The sequence below is a fragment of the Notolepis coatsorum genome (genome assembly GCF_963971535.1).
Source record: "Notolepis coatsorum genome assembly, chromosome: 4".
NCBI lineage: Eukaryota > Metazoa > Chordata > Actinopteri > Aulopiformes > Paralepididae > Notolepis > Notolepis coatsorum.
Window position 1 is genome coordinate 17,271,851 of NC_140168.1, and position 27,597 is coordinate 17,299,447.

At 42.5% G+C, this 27,597-nt stretch overlaps 1 protein-coding gene across 1 annotated transcript; it reads right to left on the reverse strand.

Moving 5' to 3' along the window:
- Positions 1 to 10,254: 10,254 nt before the first annotated feature.
- On the reverse strand, positions 10,255 to 26,823 carry selenof (selenoprotein F). Its single transcript, XM_084313658.1, has 5 exons — positions 26,748 to 26,823; positions 23,204 to 23,371; positions 15,796 to 15,859; positions 14,130 to 14,179; positions 10,255 to 12,121 (listed from the first exon to the last, which is right to left on the reverse strand). Exons 1-5 carry the CDS (start codon positions 26,793 to 26,795, stop codon positions 11,990 to 11,992), a joined length of 462 nt encoding a protein of 153 aa, XP_084169784.1. The 5' UTR covers positions 26,796 to 26,823; the 3' UTR covers positions 10,255 to 11,989.
- Positions 26,824 to 27,597: the final 774 nt, after the last annotated feature.

The following is a 27,597-nucleotide window of genomic DNA, read 5'->3' on the forward strand; positions in this document are numbered from 1 at the left end:
GTTTTGTTAAACAAAGACATCGTTATCAACCAAAAACATTCGGGAGGGGGAGGAAGGAAGAGTGGGGCAATGTCCTAGGGACATCTTACCTGTACCTCGTACGCAGGACGAAATGGCCGCAAACACAGGTTGGTCTACCACGTCGACGAGGCCTCTCACTGGCAGGGCCAGAAGCGGCGACGGCTGGAGCCTCGCTCTGGCGTGACGCCCCCCTCCTGCGGCCGGTTATGGCACAGGCCCGACGACATCTTCTGCCAGAGATGACGCCGTAGTCAGAGTGCCAGGGCCCGCTACCTCCTCGCGGCTAGCGCCAATGGTTGTAGCATAAGCTAACAGCTAACTCCAGGCTAACTGATAGCATCAAACTAACGTTTCCAGCCGAGCGTAACAGTTAGCTCTACCGGCTATCGACAGCCACTAGCCACGCAGTAGCAAGCTAAGCGGCTACTCTGAAGCTGTATAACGTGAGAAATAGCAATACAGGCCAACACTTCTGACAGCCGCTGTCTTTTCCTCTTTTTATCCGAAGAAAAAAGGGAAAAAGGCAACACACGTCCCTCTCACAGAACGGTGTTTAACAGACACAGCGGCATCGGCAGTAAGCCCCGTTGCGGGCTGCAGCCGACTCGAGCTCGGAGATATTCTCATAATGAAACACCAAACTCTCATCCCTGTTTTCGTCTTGAAAAATGGGGCCAGCGTGGCGGCAGAGGGTATCGGTTTTCCAGAGACCCGGGGAATTGAACCGCAGACTCGGAATCACGGCCCCAGGAAAACAAAGCTATGACTTCACTGAGGAGGAGCACTGTGTTATTGTGGGGCATCAAACTAGAACCCCCTCCAAGCCGCTATGAGGGGCAACGAAGGGATTCTAGCCTGGAACCGACCTTACGCAAGCTGCACAGTTGTCCCCTCACAACTGATACACCCGAGGCCCGCATCGCAAAAAACACCACCCGCCCAGGGAGACCGTCAGCCCTCACACAGCCGACCGCCCCCCCGAGGCACAGTATCCAGCTGCAGAGCCGGAGACAATGCCGGCGGGGATTGCTCAGCGACGCGCGCCCCAATGCGAAGCGCCGGTGCCGGTCAGAATGATCATCATCTTCTAGACTCTCCGGTGGTGAAGACATTATCGCTTTATTTTCTCGAAAAATAGTGAGAGAAAACAAAGATACAATGTCAACGCAGCTCCTCATCTCTTCACAAACTACTTTGGCACTCAACTTAAAGTGGTGTGTTACAGACACTTTCGGTGGTGAAAGTAGGGAAGGAGCTGATTGTGTGGCCACAACCCCGCTTATATAGGAGCGGATGTGGGTGTGGCCAGGCGGAGGTGAATAGGGGTGTGTACATGTGAACGTTTTTTCAGTATTAGAATGGATTAAAGGGATAGTTCCAATAGAGCAGAGCGTAAAGCTATACGATCTATAACCTGTGCCTTGTTCCCAGCACAATACATTTAGTCTTGGAGGAGGAGGAGCAGGAGGAGCAGGAGGAGGAGGAGCAGGAGGAGGGGGGATCCATCTAAGAACCTTAAAGGAACACTCCAACATTTTGGGAAATTAGCTTATTTAACATCTTCCCTGGAGTTAGACAAGAAGATACATACCTTTTTTGTCTCTCTGCATGCATTAGGCTTAGGGAACGCCTGGACCGTTAGCCTAGCTTAGCTTCATCACTGGAAGTGGGTCATACATTAACCCAGTGCTTCTCAAACTTTTTCTGTCGGGGCCCCCCTTTGGCGGACCAAAATATTTTGGGCCCCCCAACAAAATAGTCATGAAATGGGCCATGTTTAAATATATTGAAATAACACCAATATCGTGACCTTTCAAATTGTGCAACCACTTTACAACTGTGCGATTGTGCAACAACATAACAATACTGTCCAATACACTCAAAGACACTCAAAGCTTTTTAAAAAACACAGACATCTTGTAACATTGCAATACAATCCAATGGACACTCAAGACTGCTTTTTTAAAAATAGAGACATCTTGTAACATTGCAATACAATTCAATGGACACTCAAGACTGCTTTTTCAAAAATAGAGACATCTGTAACATTGCAATACAATTCAATGGACACTCAAGACTGGTTTTTCAAAAATAGAGACATCTTGTAACATTGCAATACAATTCAATGGACACTCAAGACTGCTTTTTCAAAAATAGAGACATCTTGTAACATTGCAATACAATTCAAGGACACTGCTTTAAAAGAAATAGATAGAAAACTTTGTGAAAAACTTGTGAAAGAACTTTGCAATTTGTGCAAAAAAATTGAAAATGTAAGTAAATTATGTGAGTCATCACAGCATTAGTGGCTGTAATGAGCCTGTTTTGCACTGCACATATTTTCAAAACGAGGTTGCAGGCTTGATACTGCCACTCTCAAGTCATGCTCAATGTTGAGCTTAGACCTGTGCTTTGTCTTCAGTGAAGCAACAGCTGAAAATGACAGAGCATGAAAAAAAAATACATTATTGTTGGGAACTTGATTAACTTGGGTGAAGTGAGTGACGTCCAGCAGGATCCACCAGAAGTCTCCCAGAGTCTCCTAGTCGCACAAGTCTCCCAGAGTCTCCTAGTCGCACAAGTCTCCCAGAGTCTCCCAGTCACACAAGTCTCCCAGACACACAAGTCACACTTGACTGGGAGACTTGTGTGACTAGGAGACTCGTGTGACTGGAGACTTGTGTGACTGGGAGACTTGTGTGACTAGGAGACTGGGAGACTTGTGTGACTGGGAGACTTGTGTGACTGGGAGACTTGTGTGACTGGGAGACTTGTGTGACTGGGACTTGTGTGACTTCTGTGACTGGGAGACTCATGTGACTGGGAGACTCATGTGACTGGGAGACTTGTGTGACTGGGAGACTCGTGTGACTTGTGTGACTGGGAGACTCGTGTTACTGGGAGACTCGTGTGACTGGGAGACTTGTGTGACTAGGAGACTCGTGTGACTGGAGATTTGTGTCTCTGGGAGACTTGTGTGACTAGGAGACTTGTGTGACTGGGAGACTTGTGTGACTGGGAGACTTGTGTGACTGGGAGACTCGTGTGACTGGGAGACTCGTCTGGGAGACTTGTGTGACTGGGAGACTTGTGTGACTGGGAGACTTGTGTGAATGGGAGACTTGGGAGACTTGTGTGACTGGGAGACTCGTGTGACTGGGAGACTCGTGTGTCTGGGAGACTTGTGTGACTGGGAGACTCGTGTGACTGGGAGACTTGTGTGACTGGGAGACTTGTGTGACTAGGAGACTCGTGTGACTGGAGACTTGTGTCTCTAGGAGACTTGTGTGACTGGGAGACTTGTGTGACTGGGAGACTTGTGTGACTAGGAGACTTGTGTGTCTGGGAGACTTGTGTGACTGGGAGACTCGTGTGACTTGTGTGACTGGGAGACTTGTGTGACTGGGAGACTTGTGTGACTGGGAGACTTGTGTGACTAGGAGACTCATGTGACTGGAGACTTGTGTCTCTGGGAGACTTGTGTGACTAGGAGACTTGTGTGACTGGGAGACTTGTGTGTCTGGGAGACTTGTGTGTCTGGGAGACTTGTGTGTCTGGGAGACTTGACTGGGAGACTTGTCTGGGAGACTTGTGTGTCTGGGAGACTTGTGTGACTGGGAGACTTGTGTGACTGGGAGACTTGTGTGTATGGGAGACTTGTGTGACTGGGAGACTTGTGTGTCTGGGAGACTTGTGTGACTGGGAGACTCGTGTGTCTGGGAGACTTGTGTGACTGGGAGACTTGTGTGACTGGGAGGCTTGTGTGACTAGAAGACTCTGGGAGACTTGTGCGACTAGGAGACTCTGGGAGACTTCTGGTGGATCCTGCTGGACGTCACTCACTTCACCATAATTGATAAATGACAGAGCATGAAAAGAAAATACATTATTGTTGGGAACTCGGGTAAATGTGATGAAGCTAAGCTAGGCTAACGGTGCAGGCGTTCCCTAAGCCTAATGCATGCAGAGAGACAAAAAAGGTATGTATCTTCTTGTTTAACTCCAGGGAAGATGTTAAATAAGCTAATTTGTACTTTTATCCATATGGTTGAGCCTGTTAGGAATTGCACCCCCAACCCAAGCAGATTGCAGATCACTCTCATATGGAGGCTACCATGAGGCTCACTGAGAGATACTGGACGCCTGACAAACACACACACACACACATGCAAGCACATGGTACAGTAAGACAACGATTACATAGTAAACATCATACACACATAAGCAAATACACACAAGACGGCAATCACACACACATGCAAACGCACATGCATGCACATACACACACACATACCAATGCATGCATACACATATGAACATAGTTTGTGTAAATAATATGTACAGTAAAAAGCCTGTCAGTCAATCAATCAATCAGATGGTCAGTTGGTATAGGCATTTTCATTTACTGACCAAACTGTTCTGGGGACTCCCTGAGAGGAACTACCCACCGGGGAGCTGACCAGAGAACTAAGTAGCACTAGTGTCACTAACAGTAACAGCTCGACGCCACGGACCAGTTCCAGCTTCGAGGGAGGAGTGATATGTAAAAGGAGTAGTAGACTAGAGACAGAGTAAGAAAGAATAACCGGCAATTTATTAAGACAGTGCTGATAAGACAAGATGACAACATGCAACAGATAGGTAAGGTATCCCTTTAAGGTTCCTTAATTAACCCTTTTCGACTTATGAAAAGTTTGTTTGGTATCTTCTAGGTTGATCAAATCAACTTATTTAGTTCAGACGTCTGATGATAATCACTAGCTAATTTAAAGTTAGACATTAGTTGTATCCTTTTTGTGAGTTAACTCTTTATCTTTTATTCTGCAGGTGCAGATCGGTAAACACTATATTAGTTTATTATTTTCAGTTAGTAGGTAAGTATTTAAGTATATTAACTTAAACCTTTAAGTATGCAGGGAATGCAAGTACCTTTTTAGGTGAAATTACCCTTTAAACTCTTTCTTTGCAGGTGAAACACCAAGCAAATCAACAATGAAATTCACCTACAATCAATATCAATATAAACAATGTACATCAATCAAAATAAACAAAATACAAAAGGTATAAAGGTCCTTGGAAGTCCTTGTGAATCAAGTTTGTTAATCCCAGATCCACTTCCTCACTGGGAGTGAGAAAGGCAGTTCACAATCCTACCCGATTGTTGAGGCAACGGTCTGTTCAGGTAGGCCAAACCGTATGCAGTAACTGAGATGTCTGTTCTGGGTCAGGTCTGAGGTCCTTGGTTCGCTTTGGTCCGACACACTGTCTCCTCCCGCGTGCGCACACGTGATGAGCGAATGGTCGTCGAACTCCTGGGAACTCTTCCCGGGGGTAGAAAACCTGGCCTGCATAATTTCCAGACTATGCTTCGGTCACATGTTATTTATATATTGTCAAATAAAGTAATTCATTCATCACCCAGAGGAGAGCAGACCTCTAGTGAACTACACTATTATCACCCAGAGGAGAGCAGACCTCTAGTGAACTACAGACACTATTATCACCCAGAGGAGAGCAGACCTCTAGTGAACTACAGACACTATTATCACCTGGAGGAGAGCAGACCTCTAGTGAACTACAGACACTATTATCACCCAGAGGAGAGCAGACCTCTAGTGAACTACAGACACTATTATCACCCAGAGGAGAGCAGACCTCTAGTGAACTACAGACACTATTATCACCCAGAGGAGAGCAGACCTCTAGTGAACTACAGACACTATTATCACCCAGAGGAGAGCAGACCTCTAGTGAACTACAGACACTATTATCACCTGGAGGAGAGCAGACCTCTAGTGAACTACAGACACTATTATCACCCAGAGGAGAGCAGACCTCTAGTGAACTACAGACACTATTATCACCCAGAGGAGAGCAGACCTCTAGTGAACTACAGACACTATTATCACCCAGAGGAGAGCAGACCTCTAGTGAACTACACTATTATCACCCAGAGGAGAGCAGACCTCTAGTGAACTACAGACACTATTATCACCCAGAGGCAGACCTCTAGTGAACTACAGACACTATTATCACCCAGAAGAGAGCAGACACAGCTCTCCAGACACAGACACCTTGGTGAGTTTTTTATCCCTGATTATCACATGTCCTCACAACAGAACAATGGGATCACGGTAGAAAATCTGCAAAATGGCCCTTTAAGAATTCTTGTGGTCCAGCTCTACAAGTCTAGTCACTATTTACGACCATTTGTAAACTTGTCTCTCTAAAAACCTGAAACCAGATAAGACTTAAACATGTAACATCATAAACATATAGAATGTAGAGCCGCTACACGTGGAATGAACAGCTAGATATGGAATGTAGAGCTGCTCGATGAACGATGAATTGAAAATGGGGGACCCTGATGTAAACAAGATGAAAGTCTCTCTGGTCTGCATCCCCTTAACACTTGTGTATTGAGCTGTACTGTACCCATTCTGCAATCTGTTAATAAAGTTTTCAATCAATCAATCAATCAATCAATCAGCTCCAGGCAGAATGAACAGCTGGGGTGGCCAACCAGTCAGAGACTAAGAGCCACAAAAAAATTACTGTGGTACCACAAAGAGCCACACCATATACCAGCGTTTCTCAACCTTTTTTTTCAGTCACGGCACCCTTCATGTGTTTATAGGTCTCACCCTCTGGCCTCTGAAGTTGCTAATGTCTTTTTTATTTGGGCCTCACAGGGTTAAAAGTACCCTGTGAGACCCACGGTTGCAAAATTACAAAATCACTTTTAGCCATTTAAAAAAATAATGTTTATTTAAAAAATGTTAAAGGGGAACTATTTTACTATTTCTTTCACTATTTGGGCACTTTTACACAATTCCTGTGAGTCTATGGAACACCTAGGTTTTTTTTTTTTTTAAATGCATTGTTTTGTATTTCTAATCAAGTACTAAAAACCGCATTTTTCTACCTCAAGATCTTAAGCCGTTTTGAGGCTGGGCTCCAACCACTCTGTGGCCTGGTGCCAACTGCCACATCAACTGCCACATTATTATGCAGCTGAGAAATCTCTGACATCACAGATATGCACATTTTCAGATGACTCAGTTCAGTGAGGGTGAATATTGTGAGAGGAGAATTGGAAGAATTCGCCAATATGAGAATTAGAGACATATATCCTATTAATATAAGTCCACATAGCTAAGAAACAATGGTAAACACTGAAAAAAGCCATTTATAAGATAGTTCCCCTTTAAGCACATGTATAGTCAATTGGTCCTGTTGTTCAGCCTCACAATGCTATTTGATAGTAAATGTGTTTATATGTCCCACCCTCTGGCCTCTGAAGTTGCTAATTTCTTTTTAATTTGGGCCTCACAGGGTTAACCTCTTAAGCCCGAGATATACAGTAAAAGTGTATATTTTCAGCATTATGTTTGTTTACCAATTATTTTAACTGTTATTAGTGAAATATAAGATTATAGAAATCTCAGGGCATTGAGTCGGAAACCGGCGCATATTGACAGGAGGAAGTGGCACAGCCAAAAGTGAGTGTAGTCTTTTGAAGGAAGAGACTCAGGGCTTTCAAATTTCGAAAAACTACCCTACCCAGCTCACACCAGCCCCTGTCAATCATCTGACTTCTGGATTTACTTTTTAATTTCTCTTATTTTTTGGGATTATCTCCCACAAACCTGAACGTTATTGCCATAAAACAGAACGCAGTTAGTTTCTCTACCTTTCTGTGAACGTCCTGCAAAAAACGGTGTTGCAATATGATGAAAAATGGTGGAGAAATTTACATTATAAAAAAGATGGCAGAATTCAGTACTTTTTCTACAAAACCTTCTGTTTAATCATCTTCCCTTTATTCATTTGCTTAGATTTTTCAGGTCTGGTCAATTTTAGCATGGTGTTATTTACAGTCAAAGATATTTTTAAAAATTTTTTTTAAATAGAATTGATATTCTCCTTTGGTTCATTACAATTTACTCAAGCCTAGTAACAGACACACTATTTCTGACACTGATCCATATATGTCCCTAGATTCAGATACCAAGAACATGCAAATGGACCATTTAAAAAAAATTGTAAATGTTTATTCTACGTCCTTATGGAATGAGTGACATAAAAAAAAAAAAGTTTAAAAAAAAAAAGTAAAAATTTTTTTTTTTATGGATGGAAGAGCCGCACATTGACGGGCAAAGAGCCACATGCGGCTCGCGAGCCGCGGGTTGGCCACCCCTGAGCTAGATGGTAAAAGGGACAGTGCGTTTCCGGTCCCTGAACTGACAACACTACTATGGAATAAAGCTCCGACCTTGATAAAAAAAAAACTAACTATGGGTTTATAAAACCAGTCTCCTATATACAGTAGCTTCAGATATCTGCTCATGTACACAAATATTGCTTGGACTGTCTTATGGAAATAATGAAATATTAAATGTGAGTGTTATGCCTTTAGTTCATCCATCTCATAGGTTATTCACTATTTACGTGTGCAGTTACTTTCATTTTTACACTTATCTGCCTTTGTTATCTTTTCAAATGATTTTCTTTGTACCACAATACAAACCTTGCTCTGTCCCAGTGTGTGACCTGGAAGCGTGAATATTTTCCCTAACGGAGTTGCACTTCCGCGTTCGGTTTGCGCGATCTGATTGGCCACTGACGTTTCTGGTCATGCGACATCTGCGCCAATCGTGCGCCGCCTGTTTCTGCGCCTATTTTCGCCTCTTTTTTTTTTTAAACTTTGACCAGTCACCTGGTTCTTTTAGCGTTTATCGCTTTTTCTTCGCATTCATACTTGGTCAAGTTCGACCGACAGAAGCAGGCTGAAAGGGTTCAGATGGGGGGGAAAGACACTCTGGGAAAGGCACGGCTGCCGTCCGGGATTCGAACGCGCTCAGCCCCAGATCCGCGCGAGCGCGGTTGTGCACGGCGCTGAAATAGCACTCGCGGTACGTGGTGAGCTACTGGAGCTCCCCTATTTCCGCCTCCTAACAGCCTGCAAACTACCTAACGCCTAGTTTATCACTGGTTAAGCTTAGGAGACTCTTTCGAAGTTGGTTAAGGTTAGAGTTTGGAATCAGGGCTGGTGTTCTATCGCCCTGCTCTAAGACAAACTCTAACCTTAACCAACTTTGAAAGAGTGCCTAAGCTTAACCAGTGATAGAAACAGGCGTCAGACGATTGGCGCAGATGTCACATGACCAGAAACGTCAGTGGCCAATCGGATCGCGCAAACCGAACGCAGAAGTGCAACTCCTAGGGACAATATTCACGCGACCAGGAACTGTCACTCAGTCATAGATAACTCACATGTAATACTCAATCTGGCAACCAAGTGTCAGTAGTGCTACAGCTACCAAATTCCTCAGCACCTACAACAATAACTTAAAATGGGACACCAACATCCCCTCAATCACAAAAAAGGCCCAGCAGTGCATGTACTTCCTCAGGCAACTGAGGAAGTACAAGTACAGGGTCAAACGCCACCTGCTGGTCCAATTCTATACCGCCATCATACAAAGCATACTCACCTCCTCAATCACAGTCTGGTACGGTTCTGCACAAAAACGTCAGCGCATCATTAACAAGGCCGCCAAAATCATAGGATGTGACCTTCCCTCCCTGGACTCCATCTTCCTCTCCCGCACAACGACCACGCCAGAAAAATTGCTAAGGACCCATCACACCCCGTTTCAGCCCGCCCTCAGGTAGGCGCTTCAAGTCAATCTTTTCAAAAACCACCAGCTTCAAGGACAGCTTCTTCCCAACCGCCATTCGGACCCTGAACTCGCTTGGCCGCGCTCTCCCCCTCCCGCCCCTACACTAAACAAGCTCCTGACCTGATGGACTAGACTCTTCCGTGTGTTTATGTTGTGCTGTGCTGTATTTAGTGTCATGTTGTGCTGTATTATGTAATGTATCCATTTGTATCTATGTTCCAGTTTCAGGTATTGTAGAGCTATTACACTCTGTACCGATCAAGAATACCACCAACCTGGTTGTGTGGCAATAAAGGAATCTTTTATCGATTGTGGGGTTGAATTCGTTTTACATTCAGTCAAATCCGGAAGAGACCTTTCAGTATTTGAGTGATGCTCAGACATTCTATCCTCCACTACATCCCTGAATGGTAATAAAAACGTGTTTAAACTGAGTTTAGGTGGTTTATCCTCCACTATGATACAGTACATGCGTGTATGTATACACACACTGTACATTATAGACACACACACACACATTATAATAAATAAAGACATTTCAAATTCAAAACATGAAAGACATTAGTTTTATTGTTTCGACACATATCGTTGCATATTTTCCCCCTGCCCGAGGATCCAGAGCAGCTCTCAGAGCAGGAGACGACAGAGACCCACAGGAACATCAGACCTCGCAACCCAGAGACTGGTTTACTGCGAGACCGTCACTGACGTGGGCCTCCGCTAAGACCTCCTGCGTCTGGAGAGCCACTAGGATCCACTTCAGACCACCTCACAGATCCCAGAGTCATGACGCCACCCAGCAGTAGAAAAATAATGACAACTATACAGGGATAAACAGACAGACGGCAGGAGAAAGAAACACGTAACGACGCAAAGTAGAGACTTTAAAAAGGTATTTATCTTTTGGTTGTACAGTTAGCTCTGTAGAACTCCAGAGTAGTCAACCTCCAAGCAAGATATTAGGCTTACTAGGTTTCAGGCCGAGGGAGATATTAGGCTTAAGGCTTCAGGAGATATTAGGCTCTTACCATGTTTCAGTCAGGGGCTACTCTGCTACACTAAATATCAATAATTTCATACAGGCTTAATTACTTCTCTTTATCAAGTAAACCGGCTGCCTGAATACTTTAGACAACAAATGTTTGTTTCCGCGTCTCTGATTGGCCAGGTCATGTGACATGTACGCCCAATCGTGGGACCGCAAGTTTCTACACTGGTTAAGCTTAGGCGCTCTTTCAAAGTTGGTTACGGTTAGAGTTTGTCTTAGAGCATGGCGATAGAACGCCTGCCCTGATTCCAAACTCTAACCTTAACCAACTGCGAAAGAGTCGCCTAAGCTTAACCAGTGATAAACTAGGCGTTAGGTCGTTTGCAGGGTGTTAGACCCGGAAATAGGCGCCGAACTTGCCGTCCCACGATTGGCGCATATGTCACATGCCCTGGCCAATCAGAGCGCAAAATTCGAACGCGGAAACAAACATTTGTTGTCGAAAGTATAAACGCAAACCGGCTTTGTCTTGAAGGAGTTTTACACTAACCTTTCAAAAAGCAAGCGATTGGTTGACAAAATCGGAGGTCGACCAATCATGAAGTTCCAGGGAGGGATTTGTACCAAAACATGCTCTTCCAAAAGTAAAATGCCACTTTAAAGCGTCACTGTAAGCAAACTAAGTCTGACAATAACTCATAAGTATGTTGGTCACCCAGTCAGATATTTTTGCCATCAGGTCCCCTGAAATTCTATAAAACTACATTTTTACATTCTCACACAGATGGTATTTGGTAAAAGTTTGACACGTGAAGTTCATGGTTTCCAGGTACAAAAACAAGTAATATATTGATAAATGTCCATCATAATTAAAGAGATCCATTCCACATAAAGCTACCGAGTGACATTTCTTTTACAATAAAATCGAGACCGCATTAGGGAATAAGCCCCATCCTACTAGGAATGGGCGAAAATATTCAAATATAGTTGTTCAATTATAAAGAATGTAATAGTTTATGCGAATACCGTTTTGCCTCAAAATATATTTTCTACACCGTGTAGTGTATTGAGAAGGGACCCTATTAACTGTTACACCACTGGATGGCATGCTGGGTACAACACACCAGGTAGCATAACAGCTGGCAGAACAGAATCGGATACAGTTTTGAGTAGTATTGGAATAGTGACCACCGAGGAGCATGTCTGTGCGTCTTGCCCATCCCTACGTGTGTGTGTGAGTGTGAGTGTGAGTGTGAGTGTGAGTGTGAGTGTGTGTGTGTGTGAGAAAGAGCCTCTATATCTGGTCCAGTTTCTCACTCAGAAACTCCTCCACGCTGTCTGTGTTCCACTTGAGGATGCTGAGTTCCTCTGCAATGTTCCCGCTGTCGTCCAGAAGCTTTAGTACAGGGTCCGAGCCTCGCACGTACTGGAGCGAGAGAGAGAGAGAGAGAGAGAGAGAGAGAGAGAAAGAGGTGGTTGGTTTTAGAAAGACACCATAAAACTTCACTAAGAGCTGCTCACAAGCCTCTACTCTGAGACAATAATGCTTCAAACACTTCACTTATAAGAGCTTGTGACGTAGGTGGGTTGGTCATTATCATTATTCTTGTATTTGTAACACCATGTAAACATCAGGTTAGTATAGGTAAGTTATATTGTTTGTGTGTCACCTTTGTAATGTTCCCCTTTTCGTTTCTCCCTTCCAATGTGCCACCCCTCCCTCCCTCTAGAGCAGTGCTTCTCAAAACTTTTTCTGTCAGGCCCCCCTTTGGCGGAAACAAAATATTTTGGTATATATATATAAAACGTTTATAACTTCTGTCAACCTCATTCAGCTCAGGGCTAACTGCTGTCTTGACGCTGGCGCCTCTCTTGTGAATTTACAGTGCGTCCATTGCGCGTTTGGCGAGACCCCCTTGATGAGCGCCTGTAGCCCCCTCCTCCCTGCCATGGCCTGCGCACCGTCAGAGCAAAAGCCCACACAGTTCTCCCATTTCAGTCCATGTTCTGTCAGGTAACTGTCAATAATTTTGAAGAGCTCATCAGCTGTCGCTCTGTTTTTGACATATTTGCAAAACAGCAGATCTTCACTCAGTGACTGGGAATTTACAAAGCGAACAAATAAGCAAACAGTCTTTATTGCTGTCAGTCTTTGACAAGGCAACACGCATGTCATCCTCAAGGCTCAACTTGGACCTATATTTTGTTTTCAGAGCTGTCATGGATGAAAAGCCAGCGTCACACAGATATGTGGTGCTGAATGGTATCAACAGTGACACCTTAACTGCTGCATCATGAGATACTTGGTACTCAGCACCACACTCTGAAACTAGCTCTCCAGGTGGTATCAGATGAGATTTCAATGAGTTCTTCCAAGAGTTTGGATGGAGATGTGTCAGGAAGCTTTGTCTCAATGTTGTCTGTAACGTTTTTTTTTTATCCAGAGTAACTTGGTGATCCTTTTCTGTGTTTTATTAAATAATGATTTTCAGATTTTGAAAAATGGTCAAACTTATCCAAATATGGTATTTTCATGGAGAACACTGCAGCTGCAACAGATAGCACTTAAGTGAATTTTCTGTAATCCAAAAAAAAAAAAAAAAAAATCTCCCTTTTTTTTTTAATCTCAAGGCCCCCCCTGTCATGCCTCTGCGCCCAGTGTGCCGATTGCCTGAGGATGTGGCAGCTGAGGGCAATCACACCTCAAGGGGGCGGGTGGATAAAACCGGAGATGCTACACTACACACCCTTTTCTGCCATTGCCACCATTGAGTGGATTGTGGGGTTGACTATTGCCACTATTGTGTGGATTCGATATCATGTTGGTCTTCATTTCCACCGTTGTGTGGGACTGTGTGTGCAGTGTGCTCACACTGCTACTTAGTAGCTTTATTGTGTCTGTACTGGTGTTGCTACCAGGTGAGTTTGATTGTGTTGTGTATTATATATTATTGCTGGGTGGTTCCCAGTGCCAACCTCTGGCGTGTTGGCTTGTGTCCTATGACACTTATTTATACTCGTGTTTGTTTAGTGTCTTCCACTTTTGCTTAGTGTTTGTTTGTCTTATTGTATATCCCCGTTTGTTCGCCTCTACCTTATCCCCGTTGTGTGTGTGTGTCGTGGGTTTCATTCCCCATTATAAAATAAATATCATTTACTTTTGGAAAACGTATCGTTTATTCCTGCCGGGACCGGTGCAGGTTTCACAGCAACCCGGTCGAGGTACATTTGTGTTATATGAGACCTTTGTATGTGACAAGAGCTGCTCACAAGCCTCTACTGAGACAGATACAATAAAGCTGCAAATTAAAACACTTTGTGACTATCCCTCGGAGAGAAATTAAGACCTTTTCATAAACACAGAGGGATCAAAAGTACTTGGCGGACATGGCCACGTTAACACCAGCGTTCCATCAGCCGCTCGTCAGCCTTACCTTAATCTGAAGCCCCTTAAACATCTTGGGCTTGTCACTCCTGACAAAAGCTGTGGAGAGAACAGAGAGAGAGAGGGGCTGAATCAGTCAAGGAAGACCTGCAGGAGAGGCTCAGGGGGGGGGTTGATGATGTGGTTCACTCTGTGGGGGTTAGCTTGCCAACCCGCGTGATATAATATAATGCACGATACTATACATGACATAATAATAATAGGCTACATGTCTTATGTCTAATTAAAATAAAATGCAACGTGAGAGGGAAAGATTGGTTGTCGCATGAATAGAATATAATAATAGGCTACATGTCTAATTGAAATGATATGCAACGCGAGAAGCAAAACATTTGCTCACTATTCTATCCACGCTGCGTCTATTCTATCTAGGGATGCACCGATCCGATATTGGCCCCGATATCACAAATAGCTGGATCGGGTATAAAAAATAGATTTTTTTATATAATTAATAAAACAATAACAATTCAGTACATTTATATCTGTTAATTTGTTACATTTAGTTTCACCAAGTTAGGAAAGTAATGTTGTAAGTCAATGCCGATGTTGCCTTGCACAAAAGAATGATCCCAGTCTCTTCCACACAGTGAGGCACACAGTTTATTAATATTTACATTTAGTCATTTAGCTGACTCTTTTATCCAAAGCGACTTACAAGTTCTGTACGACAAGTCATCAGGAAGGGCACAACTCTATCAGCTGAGTAACAAAGTGTTCAGTGCTACATTGTATGTTAGTTTATTAGGACAAGTGAATAACAGTAAGGTTAGTTAGGGTTAGATATTTTTTTTAATGTTAAAAAAGAAAATCAGATAATGGTATCGGATCGGTACTCTGTATTGGCTGATACCCAAAGCCAGGTATTGGTATCAGGACTGAAGAAGTCGGATCGGTGCATCCCTAATTCTATCCACACTATCTATTCTATCCGACTCGGGAACACAGCATTGTCTGAATGCACACACTGGTACCATCTTTGCTAGGTTCAGTGTGGACAACACTGGTACCATCTTTGCTAGGTTCAGTGTGGACAACACTGGTACCATCTTTGCTAGGTTCAGTGTGGACAACCCGAAGCCAGCAGATGGGTGGGAAAAGCAAATCCATATTGTGGTATAAGGAGTTCTTTTTTTTAACTTAAATTTTTATTAAACATTTATAGACATACAAACAACATATACAATAACATCAACAACACTATTAAACAGACACAAACAATAAAGAAAAAATGTAATACTCAAAAAAATAAAAAATACTGACTTGAGCAGAAATTCCACAAACATAAATAATAAAATGGAAAAACATAAAACAGTTGTCTGTATAAGGAGTTCTGTGTGAAAAGGACTACTAATAACACACAAGGTGCAGGACAGAAACCCAACTTCCCAACTGCACAGTCAGAGCAGATTTTTGATCTACTATAGTAGTAGAGGTTTTATTCAGGACATCACACACACAATACAACATATGCACCATCATTCCAGACTGTCAACAGTCTTTGGTTCTATAATATCAAATCAAATGTTATATTCCAGTTCTCTGGTGCAGTGTAAACTGCTGCTATGTTACCTTGGACTCGAGGGTTAGTGTGTAAACTGCTGCTATGTTACCTTGGAGGGTTAGGGTTAGTGTGTAAACAGCTGAGACGACGTTACCTTGGACTTGAGGGAACCGCCCCAGTTTTCATCCACAGACCTCTAGGATGGCGCCAGGATAGAGCTGGAGAGACCGAGACAAACACACATGTTCAAGACACAAGCAGTGTATTCTGTAGCTGTAGAACACATTCATGATGGATTTAAGAAAATGTTCAGGTCAAACTCTGGTCCAGAATTAAATCCCAGGTCAGTAGTGTCAATTTATACACTGCGACTCTACCCATCATTTATACACTGCGACTCTACCCATCATTTATACACTGCGACTCTACCCATCGAGCTAGACAGAACCCCTAACCCTAATAACAGCGTTAGTGCCTTGCTCAGAAAAACAAGCGCTCTACCCATTGAGCTACACACAGGACCACAGGGGGAAATTTTTTTAAATCCCTCCCTGTGGAGAATCACACCAAGTCATCCTCCTCTCTTTTATCCAGAGACAAGAGAGCGAGGGGGGAGAGAAACAGACAGAGAAGGACAGAGAGAGACAGAGAGGGGGGTAGAGAGACAGACACGTCAGTGACAAGCAGAGAGGGACAGAGAGAGAGGGGGGGGCAGTCAGAGACAGACACAGAGAGAGAGAGGGGGGGGGGGGAGAGAGACACACAGAGAGACAGACGGACAGAGAGAGAGACATACAGAGACAGAGAGGGGGGGAGAGAGAGAGAGAGACAGACACACAGAGAGACAGACAGAGGGGAGATGCGCGTGTGTGGTCTGGTAGAAGCGAGCTCCAGGAGGAGTGTGGTGCATTGTATGTGGTGGCGTCTGGCTGCCTGGGAGCGCCTGCACGTGGGGACACCTGATGGATGGAAGCCGCTTGGCGGAGGCCCACTTGTAATCAAACGCCTCCACCACCGACGTACAATAACTTAGAGGAAATTGGAGCGTCTGTCGGGAGCAGTATTTCAAGGTCCTGTGAGGCAGCTACTGGGAGGAGGGCTGGTGGGGGTGGGGCCGAGCTCTTGCCTCACACCACTAATTAAATTACACATGCAAAGCTAGATTCTCTCTCTAAGCAGCGAGGCACTGAGGAAATTACATCTTCTTTATTTGTATTAAAAAAGGTCCACATCCCAGAAGGCCATGGCCCAAGTGTCTGCCTGGATACTCGCACACTTGACACGTGGCGTTAGCGAGCTGCGCATGATGGGGATTCACAAAGTTCAGTTAGGGGTCACGATGAAACTGTTCAGTTAGGGGGGGGGGGTCACGATGAAACAGTTCAGTTAGGGGGGGGGTCACGATGAAACAGTTCAGTTAGGGGGGGGGTCACGATTAAACACAGTTCAGTTAGGGGGGGGTCACGATGAAACAGTTCAGTTAGGGGGGGGGTCACGATGAAACAGTTCAGTTAGGGGGGGGGGTCACGATTAAACACAGTTCAGTTAGGGGGGGGTCACGATGAAACAGTTCAGTTAGGGGGGGGGTCACGATGAAACAGTTCAGTTAGGGGGGGGTCACGATTAAACAGTTCAGTTAGGGGGGGGTCACGATTAAACAGTTCAGTTAGGGGGGGGGTCACGATTAAACACAGTTCAGTTAGGGGGGGGTCACGATTAAACACAGTTCAGTTAGGGGGGGGTCACAATGAAACAGTTCAGTTAGGGGTAGGGCTGGGCGATATGACGATATTATATAAATATCGTGTACAGTTCATTAACGATACACTTTTTCAACGTATCGTGGATATCGTGATGTTTTGCCCAAGAGGATTGTGTCGCGTCAATCTGTCCACACGTTACTCGTTCATATCTCAGCCCGTGCTGAGATATGCCCATTCCGCGGTCTGTTAATAAAGTTTTCAATCAGACAGATGTATGGAAAGGCTTTTATTATAACATTCGTTGTAGTAAAATCATTATGCCTCATTTAGTCATCCTGTGGAGCACTGGTCTCCTACTCGACGGCCACGGGGAGCTAACGTTAGTAGCTTTGCTGATGTTCAGCACACAGGACATTCAGGAAGTCAAAAACTAATAGCGCTTGCCGATTGGTGCTAAGAACAGCAGGGCGGGTGCAAGCGCTGTGATGTAATTGGCAGACTCGACTGTCAATCAAAATTATTATGTTTCCGTCAGAATGAACGAATGAAAACTTTATTAAAAGGTTGCAGAATGGGTACAATACAGTACAGGAGGATGAAGACCAGAAAAAGACTTTCGGCTTTTTTACATAAGGGTCCTCCATTTTCAATTCATCAAAACATTTAGAGACATACATATATACAGTAGTTTCATAAAAATGCTAAAATGCTATTGATTGAAAACTTTATTAACATATTGCAGAATGGGTACAGTACAGCTCAATACATACAATTGTTAAGGGGATGCAGACCAGAGAAAGACTTTAGTCTTGTTTACATCAGGGTCCCCCATTTTCAATTCATCATATTTCATATCTAAATCATATAATATCTCATTGCTAAATATATGCAATATATAATCGAATAATCTAAATCGAATATATAATATAAAAATGCTAAATGCATGGGTATTTTATTTCGTCTTTAATGTTAGCTTGCAAACTCAAATACTGTCTTGGTAAGCCTCATAATGAATTGTTTGGGATAAAAAAGAAAAACATCGTGATGTGTATCGTGTATCGCCGAAAGGTCAGAAAATATCGTGATATTATATTTAGGCCATATCGCCCAGCCCTAGTTAGGGGGGGTCACGATGAAACAGTTCAGTTAGGGGGGGGTCAAGATGAAACACAGTTCAGTTAGGGGGGGGGGTCACGATGAAACAGTTCAGTTAGGGGGGGGGGGGGGTCACGATGAAACAGTTCAGTTAGGGGGGGGGTCACGATTAAACAGTTCAGTTAGGGGGGGGGTCACGATTAAACACAGTTCAGTTAGGGGGGGGGGGTCACGATGAAACAGTTCAGTTAGGGGGGGGTCACGATGAAACACAGTTCAGTTACGGGGGGGGGTCACGATTAAACACAGTTCAGTTAGGGGTAGGGCTGGGCGATATGGCCAAAAATTATATCACGATATCGATATCACTCGATATCTATAATTATCGATATTGTTATAAGTATTACTTTTTTTCTTTTTTTTTAACAACAGATGTATGTTTATTTTGCAGCAATTCTTTGTCGTTGCCGCCATCTTTAATGTTACAGCCCCTCACACTCAGTTCTCAGGCTGCAGCTGGTTTAAAAGCTAAAGTAAACCGGCTTCTCTGCTGGCTGTGGCTCCAGGGGAGTTGAATAGTTCTGGCTCTGCTAGTTTCTTTTCTATCTTTTGGCACTTTTTTGGTGGACAAACCACCGCACATGTGCACCGTGACTCGTGACTGGAGTCTAGCTCTGCTAGCACACATAGCCTACCGTGTACAGACTGTTTCAAACTGTATTTTAAATTAGAAAGCAAACAAAATAAATGGACAAGAGAAAAAGAAATCTCAATTTGGTCAGTATTGTCATTTGGACAAGCAAAGCCATTACTTTTAAGTTGCAGGCAAGAAAGACAAGTCTGTCCACTGTCTCTGGTTTTAAAACTGCCCTGTTGCAGGTCACACAAAAATAAAAAAAAGATTTTTATTGAAATTGTTTTTATTATCAATCGATATCGATTATTAAAATATATCGCGATAATTATCGTTATCGTTTTATCGCCCAGCCCTAGTTAGGGGTCACGATTAAACACAGTTCAGTTAGGGGGGGTCACGATCAAACACAGTTCAGTTAGGGGGTGTCACGATTAAACAGTTCAGTTAGGGGGGAATCACGATTAACCCATTCTCTGCCGGAGCTTATATCCATCCTTGTAGCCTCTCTGCCAGCGCTATTTGTCTATAGAGATGTTCACCTTCTTTGCAGGGCTATAACTTTTTTAATTGTATTGCTAAATTGACATTACTATGGCCCATTCAACATCAATTATCTATCGTTCAGGATGTAGGAACGTTTTACTTTTTCATTCACACAATAATACGTAGTATAAATATGTTTTTATCGTTTTCTGCAGTATTTCATAGAACGTGAGATATAGCCATAAATGCATATATTAGATCATCAAATGCAGTTTGATACCGATCGACGCCAGATTAAACATTTCAACTGTACATGATCCTAGACGTGTTGACTGATAATCTGCGGTTGACCGGAGAGGGGGGGGGGGGGGGGGGGGGGGGGGTCGTTTATAATTCCGTGGCCGACGTTAAATCATTTATGTAGTATGGGTGATATATAGATCAGAGCAGTTTGTATTGAAAATGGTAAAGAAAAACGCTGAAACTCACCCCAGTCTCCTCTTACCGTTAGGTGATGAGCGTGGAGCAAAAAGATCGCCATTATGGGATGTTGATCGATGCGATCCATTTCCGGGTTGTATATTACTAATACACGTCCAATCATGTTGTTTATTGAGTTATAGGGGTGGGAATCACCAGTTTCATCACGATACGATATCGATTATTTGGACAACGATACGATATTATCCGATATCACACAGTCTGCCACTATACGATACGATTCGATTCAGGTGCCTGCGATCGATATGAGACGATATTATATGCCCATTTAACACAATCAGTAACATTTAAATCAACAAATAAAAAAGGCAGTGGAAATATCATTTGACATTTTTATTTTTGAGCTCTTCCAGACATTTAAATGAAAAACAATCTATTGTTTTTAATACAAATAGACTTCCTGTTCAGTTTTTGGTTCGTCTTTTTTCTTTTATCCTATTCACTGTCAGAGCTGTATTTTGGCTGGAAAAGGCATATTGGAGTCCGAAGGTGCAGTACCGGCCAGATCCCGGTTTAGTTCAGTTAGCTGGATAACCTGCATGGCCACACCCTCGCAAAGAAATGCCAGCTCCCTTCCTGAAATAATTCTCACAGTCTAGATCCCATTATACCATTCTGAATTATGTTTTTGTGCTTCGTTTTCTAGAGCGGGCTTTTGAAATGTAAAATAATAAGACCTAAAATGCTGATAATAAATCATATTGTAGTTATGGAGAAATATGCACAAAGTTTAACCTCACCGAGTCCACATGGCTTTTTTACATACAGTTACGCCTATGTTTGAGGTCTCACAGTGTTCCATTAGACATACCAGTTGAACACCACAGATACCACAAATTCTTCTATGAAAGAGAAACATTGAGAGGTTTTGTATCAGGTTTTTATTATCAATTACTAACGTCCTCGTATGAAACCCTCCAACTAGACACTGTCTGGAGGAGGGATATACCAGACCTGGAAAGTGACTTTGATTGGCAAGAAGCATGGGCAAATGTCCGTCTTACATCAAGGAACCCGGACCATCAACAAATCAATCTTAACTATATTCACAGGACATACTTGACTCCTATAAGACTGAACAGAATGGGCCTGAAACAAGACTCAAAATGCTCCCAATGTACAAATGGAGACGAAGGGACATTTATGCACATGTATTGGGACTGCCCACCAGTTAAGGCATTCTGGAAAGATGTGACCCATCAATTATCAAAACTCGTATCTTGGAATATACCAGTACACCCCTCTGTATTGCTTTTGAATGATGTTTTTGAGTTTGCAGTAAATCCACAGCTAAAGAGATTGGTTTTATCGGGTATCACAGTAGCTAAAAAACTGATCGCATCACGCTGGTTTCAACCGGAGAAAATGTGCCGGAAAGTTTGGTCTCTTACATATCTCGATGTGATTTATCAAGAAATATCTACACAAGAATTCTGGGTCTCAACGAATCCAAAATGTCAATGTGGTTAGAAGTGGTGGAGAGAATAAAAGCTAGCTTATAATGGTAGTGTCTGGTTAGGAGTGAGGGATAATGGAGGTACTATCCAAGGAGGGGTCCGGGAGGGGGGGGGTTCGAGCTGGAGCATATGTGTGTAGGGTTTTAGAAAATAGGTATTAGGGGTATATCCTGTATAAGGCATTTGTATAATTGTTAATTTCGTTGGATATACACTGTATACGGTAAAATATTATTATAGACTTTTTTTTTGTCTTGTTTCTGTACTTGCATGTAATTTTAGCCACCTTGACTGTTAGTTTCATTATGCATTGTGTGTTGAGTACTGACTTTTAATAATTTCTGTTTTGCAATAATAAAAAAAAAAAAAAAAAAAAAAAAAAAATCATATTCAGCCTATGCATTTACTTTGTCCTATATAATGCACATCATATTTATACGGATACGGCGCTCGCAACAGTTATTTTAATAACGGACTAAACGGATCATTGCAAATGTGAATCCCGCGGGGATATTTTTAATGAATGAAACCTATCGGGCGTTTGGCTCCAATTCATTTAATATTCTACGCTGTGTACTTGCTTAACGGAGCGCCCGGATTGTGTTTCATTCAAGCATACATTGAAGCGTCTATGCGCAGATTGTGGATATGAATTATGAGGAATCTGAATCTGTGGATTTTTTAAATTGTATCACTTTCACTGTGACAGTGTCACACGTTATTGTGATATTGTAACTGGGTTTAAAATATATATGAGGAGATGCGCTGTTTGATGGATTTGGATAAATTGAATGAGCCTTTGACGTTTTTGATTAATGAATTTGAGAAAACGCATTTATCTTTTCAAGCACCGTTATCTGATGATGAGGTGTCACTGGTATAAACCAAAGGTTAATCAATTGATGATGTCCGAAACAGATTAAAGCCTGATTAATAGTAATTTGTTTTTGTAACATCTGCTACATCTGTCCCACGTGTTCTTTGCAGCTCAGTTGTTAGTTCTGCCCCTCTTGACAGTGACAAAAAGGTTTTGAACAAACTTAATGTCATAGCTTGTATTTGATGATCTTCTTCTTTGTTATTTACTTGCATGGTTTGATCATTGATTAATGGAGTAATATGGGGTTCTGATAAACTAAAATTATTTGTTAAAATAACATAAGCCAACATATATTTTTACATCTATGCAAATGCATATGCAATATGTATAACTTGAATAAGTAATAAATACAGAAACAACATGTAAATGAGTAGCTACATTTATTTTAAATACATTAACATTTATATGGTCTTTGGCCCTTTGAGGGCAACCATAATGCTGATGTGGCCCTCTGTGAAAATGAGTTCGACACCCCTGCTATAGATTATGCATTTAACTTGTCGGCGAGGCTATTGAGCCGTACTGTATTGTACCCATTCTGCAATCTTGTTAATAAAGTTTTAAATCAATCAATCAATGCCGTTAGAAAATCAGGATTTCTGTGATCGACACCTGCTGTCTTTTCAGGTGAGGCGGCCGCGCGCACTGATCCCGAGTATAAAGTCTGGTTCGAATTAACGAGACTGAATCAGGGTTCGAGGAACAGGGAAAGCCTGGATTCAACATCGGGTTAAATTGAATCTGGATAATGGGACTTTTGATGGACTTAGTTGAACCAGGTACGGGGAATAGGGCCCTGGTCTCACCTTGCGTGTCTCCGCCTGGGCCTCCTGCATACAGCACTGCTGGCAGACGGGTGTGAGCCGAGTCAGACTGAACTCCCCCAGGAGCTCACAGGAGCTGCACAGAAGGTTGCTGGAGAAACCCACCTCCCTGCAGGCCTCCGACGTCAACTCCACTCCATACGCTGACAGCTGGGAGGGAGGGGCAGAGACAGAGAGAGGGAGGGGCAGAGAGGAGAGACAGAGAGAGGGACAGAGACAGAAAGGGACAGAGAGAGGGAGGGGCAGAGACAGAGAGGGACAGAGAGAGGGAGGGACAGGGACACAAAATTAAAACAATTTAAAAGCTTAAAAAAAAGTGGGATGCCTGATAATAAAGGCTATATCACAGTATCTGCTTAGGTCTGGGAAATCACACTACATAACGGTCATATTTTACCTCCCGAGGGAAACCCTAACCTCCTGAGGGGAAACCCTGACCTCTTGAGGGAAACCCTGACTTCCTGACCATCAACCAGGTTCGCTGGTTACCTCGTGGTGGTGAAGTCGCCGGGACCGAGATGGGGCGGCCCGCAGGGGTGACATTGGCACACGGGCTGTTTGTGTTTTCCTTCGGTCATGACGTGCCTTATCAGGGTGTGTGTCTTGGATGGGGATGTGGTGGGGATTGACGTGGTGGGGATTGATGTGTGGGGTGTTTGGAAAACTGACTGTTCCGGGGGGGTTCACAATCACATACCTTCAAGCAACTGAAGTATTGGTATTAAATTCCTCAGTCTAAAGAGATGACCTTGCCCCTGGCAAGCCTTCTAGTGAGCCATTGTTAAAGCGCCTCCGAGTGAAGCTCTTCCAGTAATGAAGAACTCTGTTTTGGGATGAATCCCACTCATGAGAAACAACTAATCTGTGATTCTTCTTGCAGGGAGTGCAGAAACATCTGCACTCCTATTACAGATAGCCGATAAATGACATTATTAAATGTAGCACTAAAACAAAAAAGGACTCCGTACTCTTATACTAGAGTACTTTGTAATCTGTACTCTACTACTCTGTAATATCCTCAAACGCTACGTCACCACCCTTTTAGGGCGTGAACTACCATTACTATCATCACTTTATCGACCAATCACCAGTCCGTACGTATCAAAAGTGAAACTACTTTAGGGGAGGAGTTTTACAGGTACCGGTATATAAGGCCTAACAAAAATAATAGTTGGTTTCAGGTTGGTTGTCAGTTTGGCCATGGGTAGGTAGGGAATTTTTTTTATTTTATTTTTTTTTTATTCTTTCCCACGGCGACTATGGATAGGGAATTTCTTTATTTAATTAACCCTTTCACTGCCACACGACAGAAGGTTAGCCCTTTACTATCACACAACCGACGGCGATGCTCCATCATTAGCATCATTAGCTCCGCGGATGCGGAGCTAATGATGCTAATGATGGAGCATCGCCGTCGGTTGTGTGATAGTAAAGGGCTAACCTTCTGTATTGTCACAGTGAAAGGGTTAACCGGCTGTCGTGTGGCAGTGAAAGGGTTAAAATGTTCACAACAACATGGATGCATGTACTCTGCCAGCATGTTTAATATCCATAATACTAAATGTTTGACTAAGATTTCTATGAAACTTTATTCTATAAAAAAAAAAAAAAAAAAAAAAAAAAACAGATTTTTTTTTTTTTTATATATAATTTTTTTTTAAAACTCATAAAATATATTGGGTCGCACCTAAATCGGCAGGGTCGGTCGGCAACCTGAAACCAACCATTATTTTTGTTAGGCCTAACCTGCTGTTTGTCACAGCTCCTCACTCCATGTGCATCTTCTCCTGCGTGAGGCACCCATGCTGTTGGATCACAGATCTGTAACCTTTTACTCGTGTGACTTAGAATAAACTCATCCTTTGTTATATATTCTGAAATCTGACGTTGTCTCAATCTTATAATTATATTTACCCACCTGTGTGTATTCAAACCCTTGCAGCAATCAACCAACACAGGTTCTTTCACAACACTGTCCTTATTTTATGCCTATTCTTATGTCTGCACTTTATGCATTGTTTTTATTCTGTCAACTAACTGTATGCAAATGTTATGCCCATGTTCATTTTATGCAATTTGGGTTGTGGCCCATGTGTGAAAAGTGCTATATAGATAGTTATTCATATTCATTATTATATTGTAAAATTAAAAGTATGCATAAAAATGTCTAAGTCTTGACGACATTGAAAATGAGGGTGAACTCAATTGTCCTTTGAGAATAAATAAAGGTTGAATGAATTAATGAATATCCATCAATACATATTCCTTACCAACTCTTACTAGTTATGCTGCTGGCCAGTATGACTACTACCATACCGTCTTTATACCTGCATCATTGTACATATTAATAATACACAACTCTGTACATAAATCTGATTAGCACTACAGTAATACTAATATATATATTTTATACCCAGTTTAATCACCTGTACATTGTATATTACTGTTACACGTTATGGTTACATTTGCACTCTGGTTGGATGCCAAACTTCTTTACTACTGTACTCATGCTCTATGGATTTTAATCCAATCACAACATAGAAGTAACTTCCTAATCCAATACATTTTAAAGACCCATCAAACTAATGTTTAAAACCGTTAAGACTTTTTAGACCTACAATTCTGACTATTAAATTTAACATGGGGCACGAGACTGACAGTTGGGATTTCCAACTGCAATTGAAACATTGACTCAACATTGGTACAGGACGGTGATGTGTTACTATGACAAAGACATTATTTGGCTCAATGATTGAGACAAATCATGTCGTTGTAACACATCACCTGTACCAATGTACAGTTTCTTCATCAAATACTCAATTTTTTTGACTATTTTTGTATCACAAAAAGTACTGTACTATTTGTAAATCTGGTATGTCATAAATGTATAGATGTAGCAGTACTGTCTATCTGTATGTCATGTATGTATAGATGTAGCAGTACTGTCTATCTGTATGTCGTGTATGTCATGATTAATTGAAAATGGGGGACCCTGATGTAAACAAGACGAAAGTCTTTCTCTGGTCTGCATCCCCTTAACAATTGTGTGTGTTGAGCTGTACTGTACCCATTCTGCAATCCGTTAATAAAATCTTCAATCAATCAAAACTTTCTGAGTCTCGCATAGCAGCACATCACCTTTCTGAGCGACTAAGAAGCGTAGGCTAGAACATTCTACGTTAGCTAGGTTAGCTAGCAAGTAGAGTAGCGATCTGCATATACACACCGGTGATTTTTCCATATAAATTGCTTTCTCCCGTCCCAGGTGAGAACAATATGTTTAGTACAGACTGTGTTTCTGTGTACATCAGTAAATGATCAAGTCAAATCTGATGAGAGCCACGTCATTCAAGCTTCCGGGAAAGAAAGCCGCTCGGCTGGCTGTGAAACTGAAAACCGACTCACCAAAAACAAGCAAGTAATCAGATATATCTAACCTATAATACACGTTTAAAGGGTGAAAAGTAAAACACACTAACCAACGTTAGTATATTTGGGTCGAAATCATTATGTGTTCTAAACTTACCGTTTGAATAAGCGAGAGGAGCCACAGGAGATACACCTCTCCCGACATTTTGGAGACTGGGTGTGTTCACTTCACCAGGAAGGCAGAGAGGACCTCTTTATTCCGAGGAAGTGCCGTCACGTCGCGCCTGATTCTCTGATTAATACGAACGACACGTTTTATTAATCGACTTTGATTGTTTTGAATACAACCACTACGTTGTGCATTGAATGGTAACATTTCCCCCCCCACCGACGTGTGTCTCAAACGGTCATTTATAATATTGTATTTTCATTTACGTTCCGGCCAACTAGGAGGACAACTTGTATTCTTCTTCTTCGAGAAGAAGAATTACATGATGTCACCCGCGTTGCTAAACAACACCGCCCCCATGTTGTCAACACTTTAGTCAATTCTGTTATTGATTGATTGATTGATTGATTGATTGAATTGATTGATTGAAAACTTTATTAACAGATTGCAGAATGGGTACAGTACAGTACAGCTCAATACATATAATTGTTAAGGGGATGCAGACCAGAGAAAGACTTTCGTCTTGTTTACATCAGGGTGAATGAATGAATGAATTTTCAATTCATCGTAACATATATAGACATACATGACATATGAATGAATGAATGAATGAAAACTTTATTAACAGATTGCAGAATGGGTACAGTACAGTACAGCTCAATACATACAATTGTTAAGGGGATGCAGACCAGAGAAAGACTTTCGTCTTGTTTACATCAGGGTCCCCCATTTTCAATTCATCGTAACATATATGACATACATGACATACAGATAGACAGTACTGCTACATCTATACATTTATGACATACCAGATTTGCAATTACAGTACTGTTTGTGA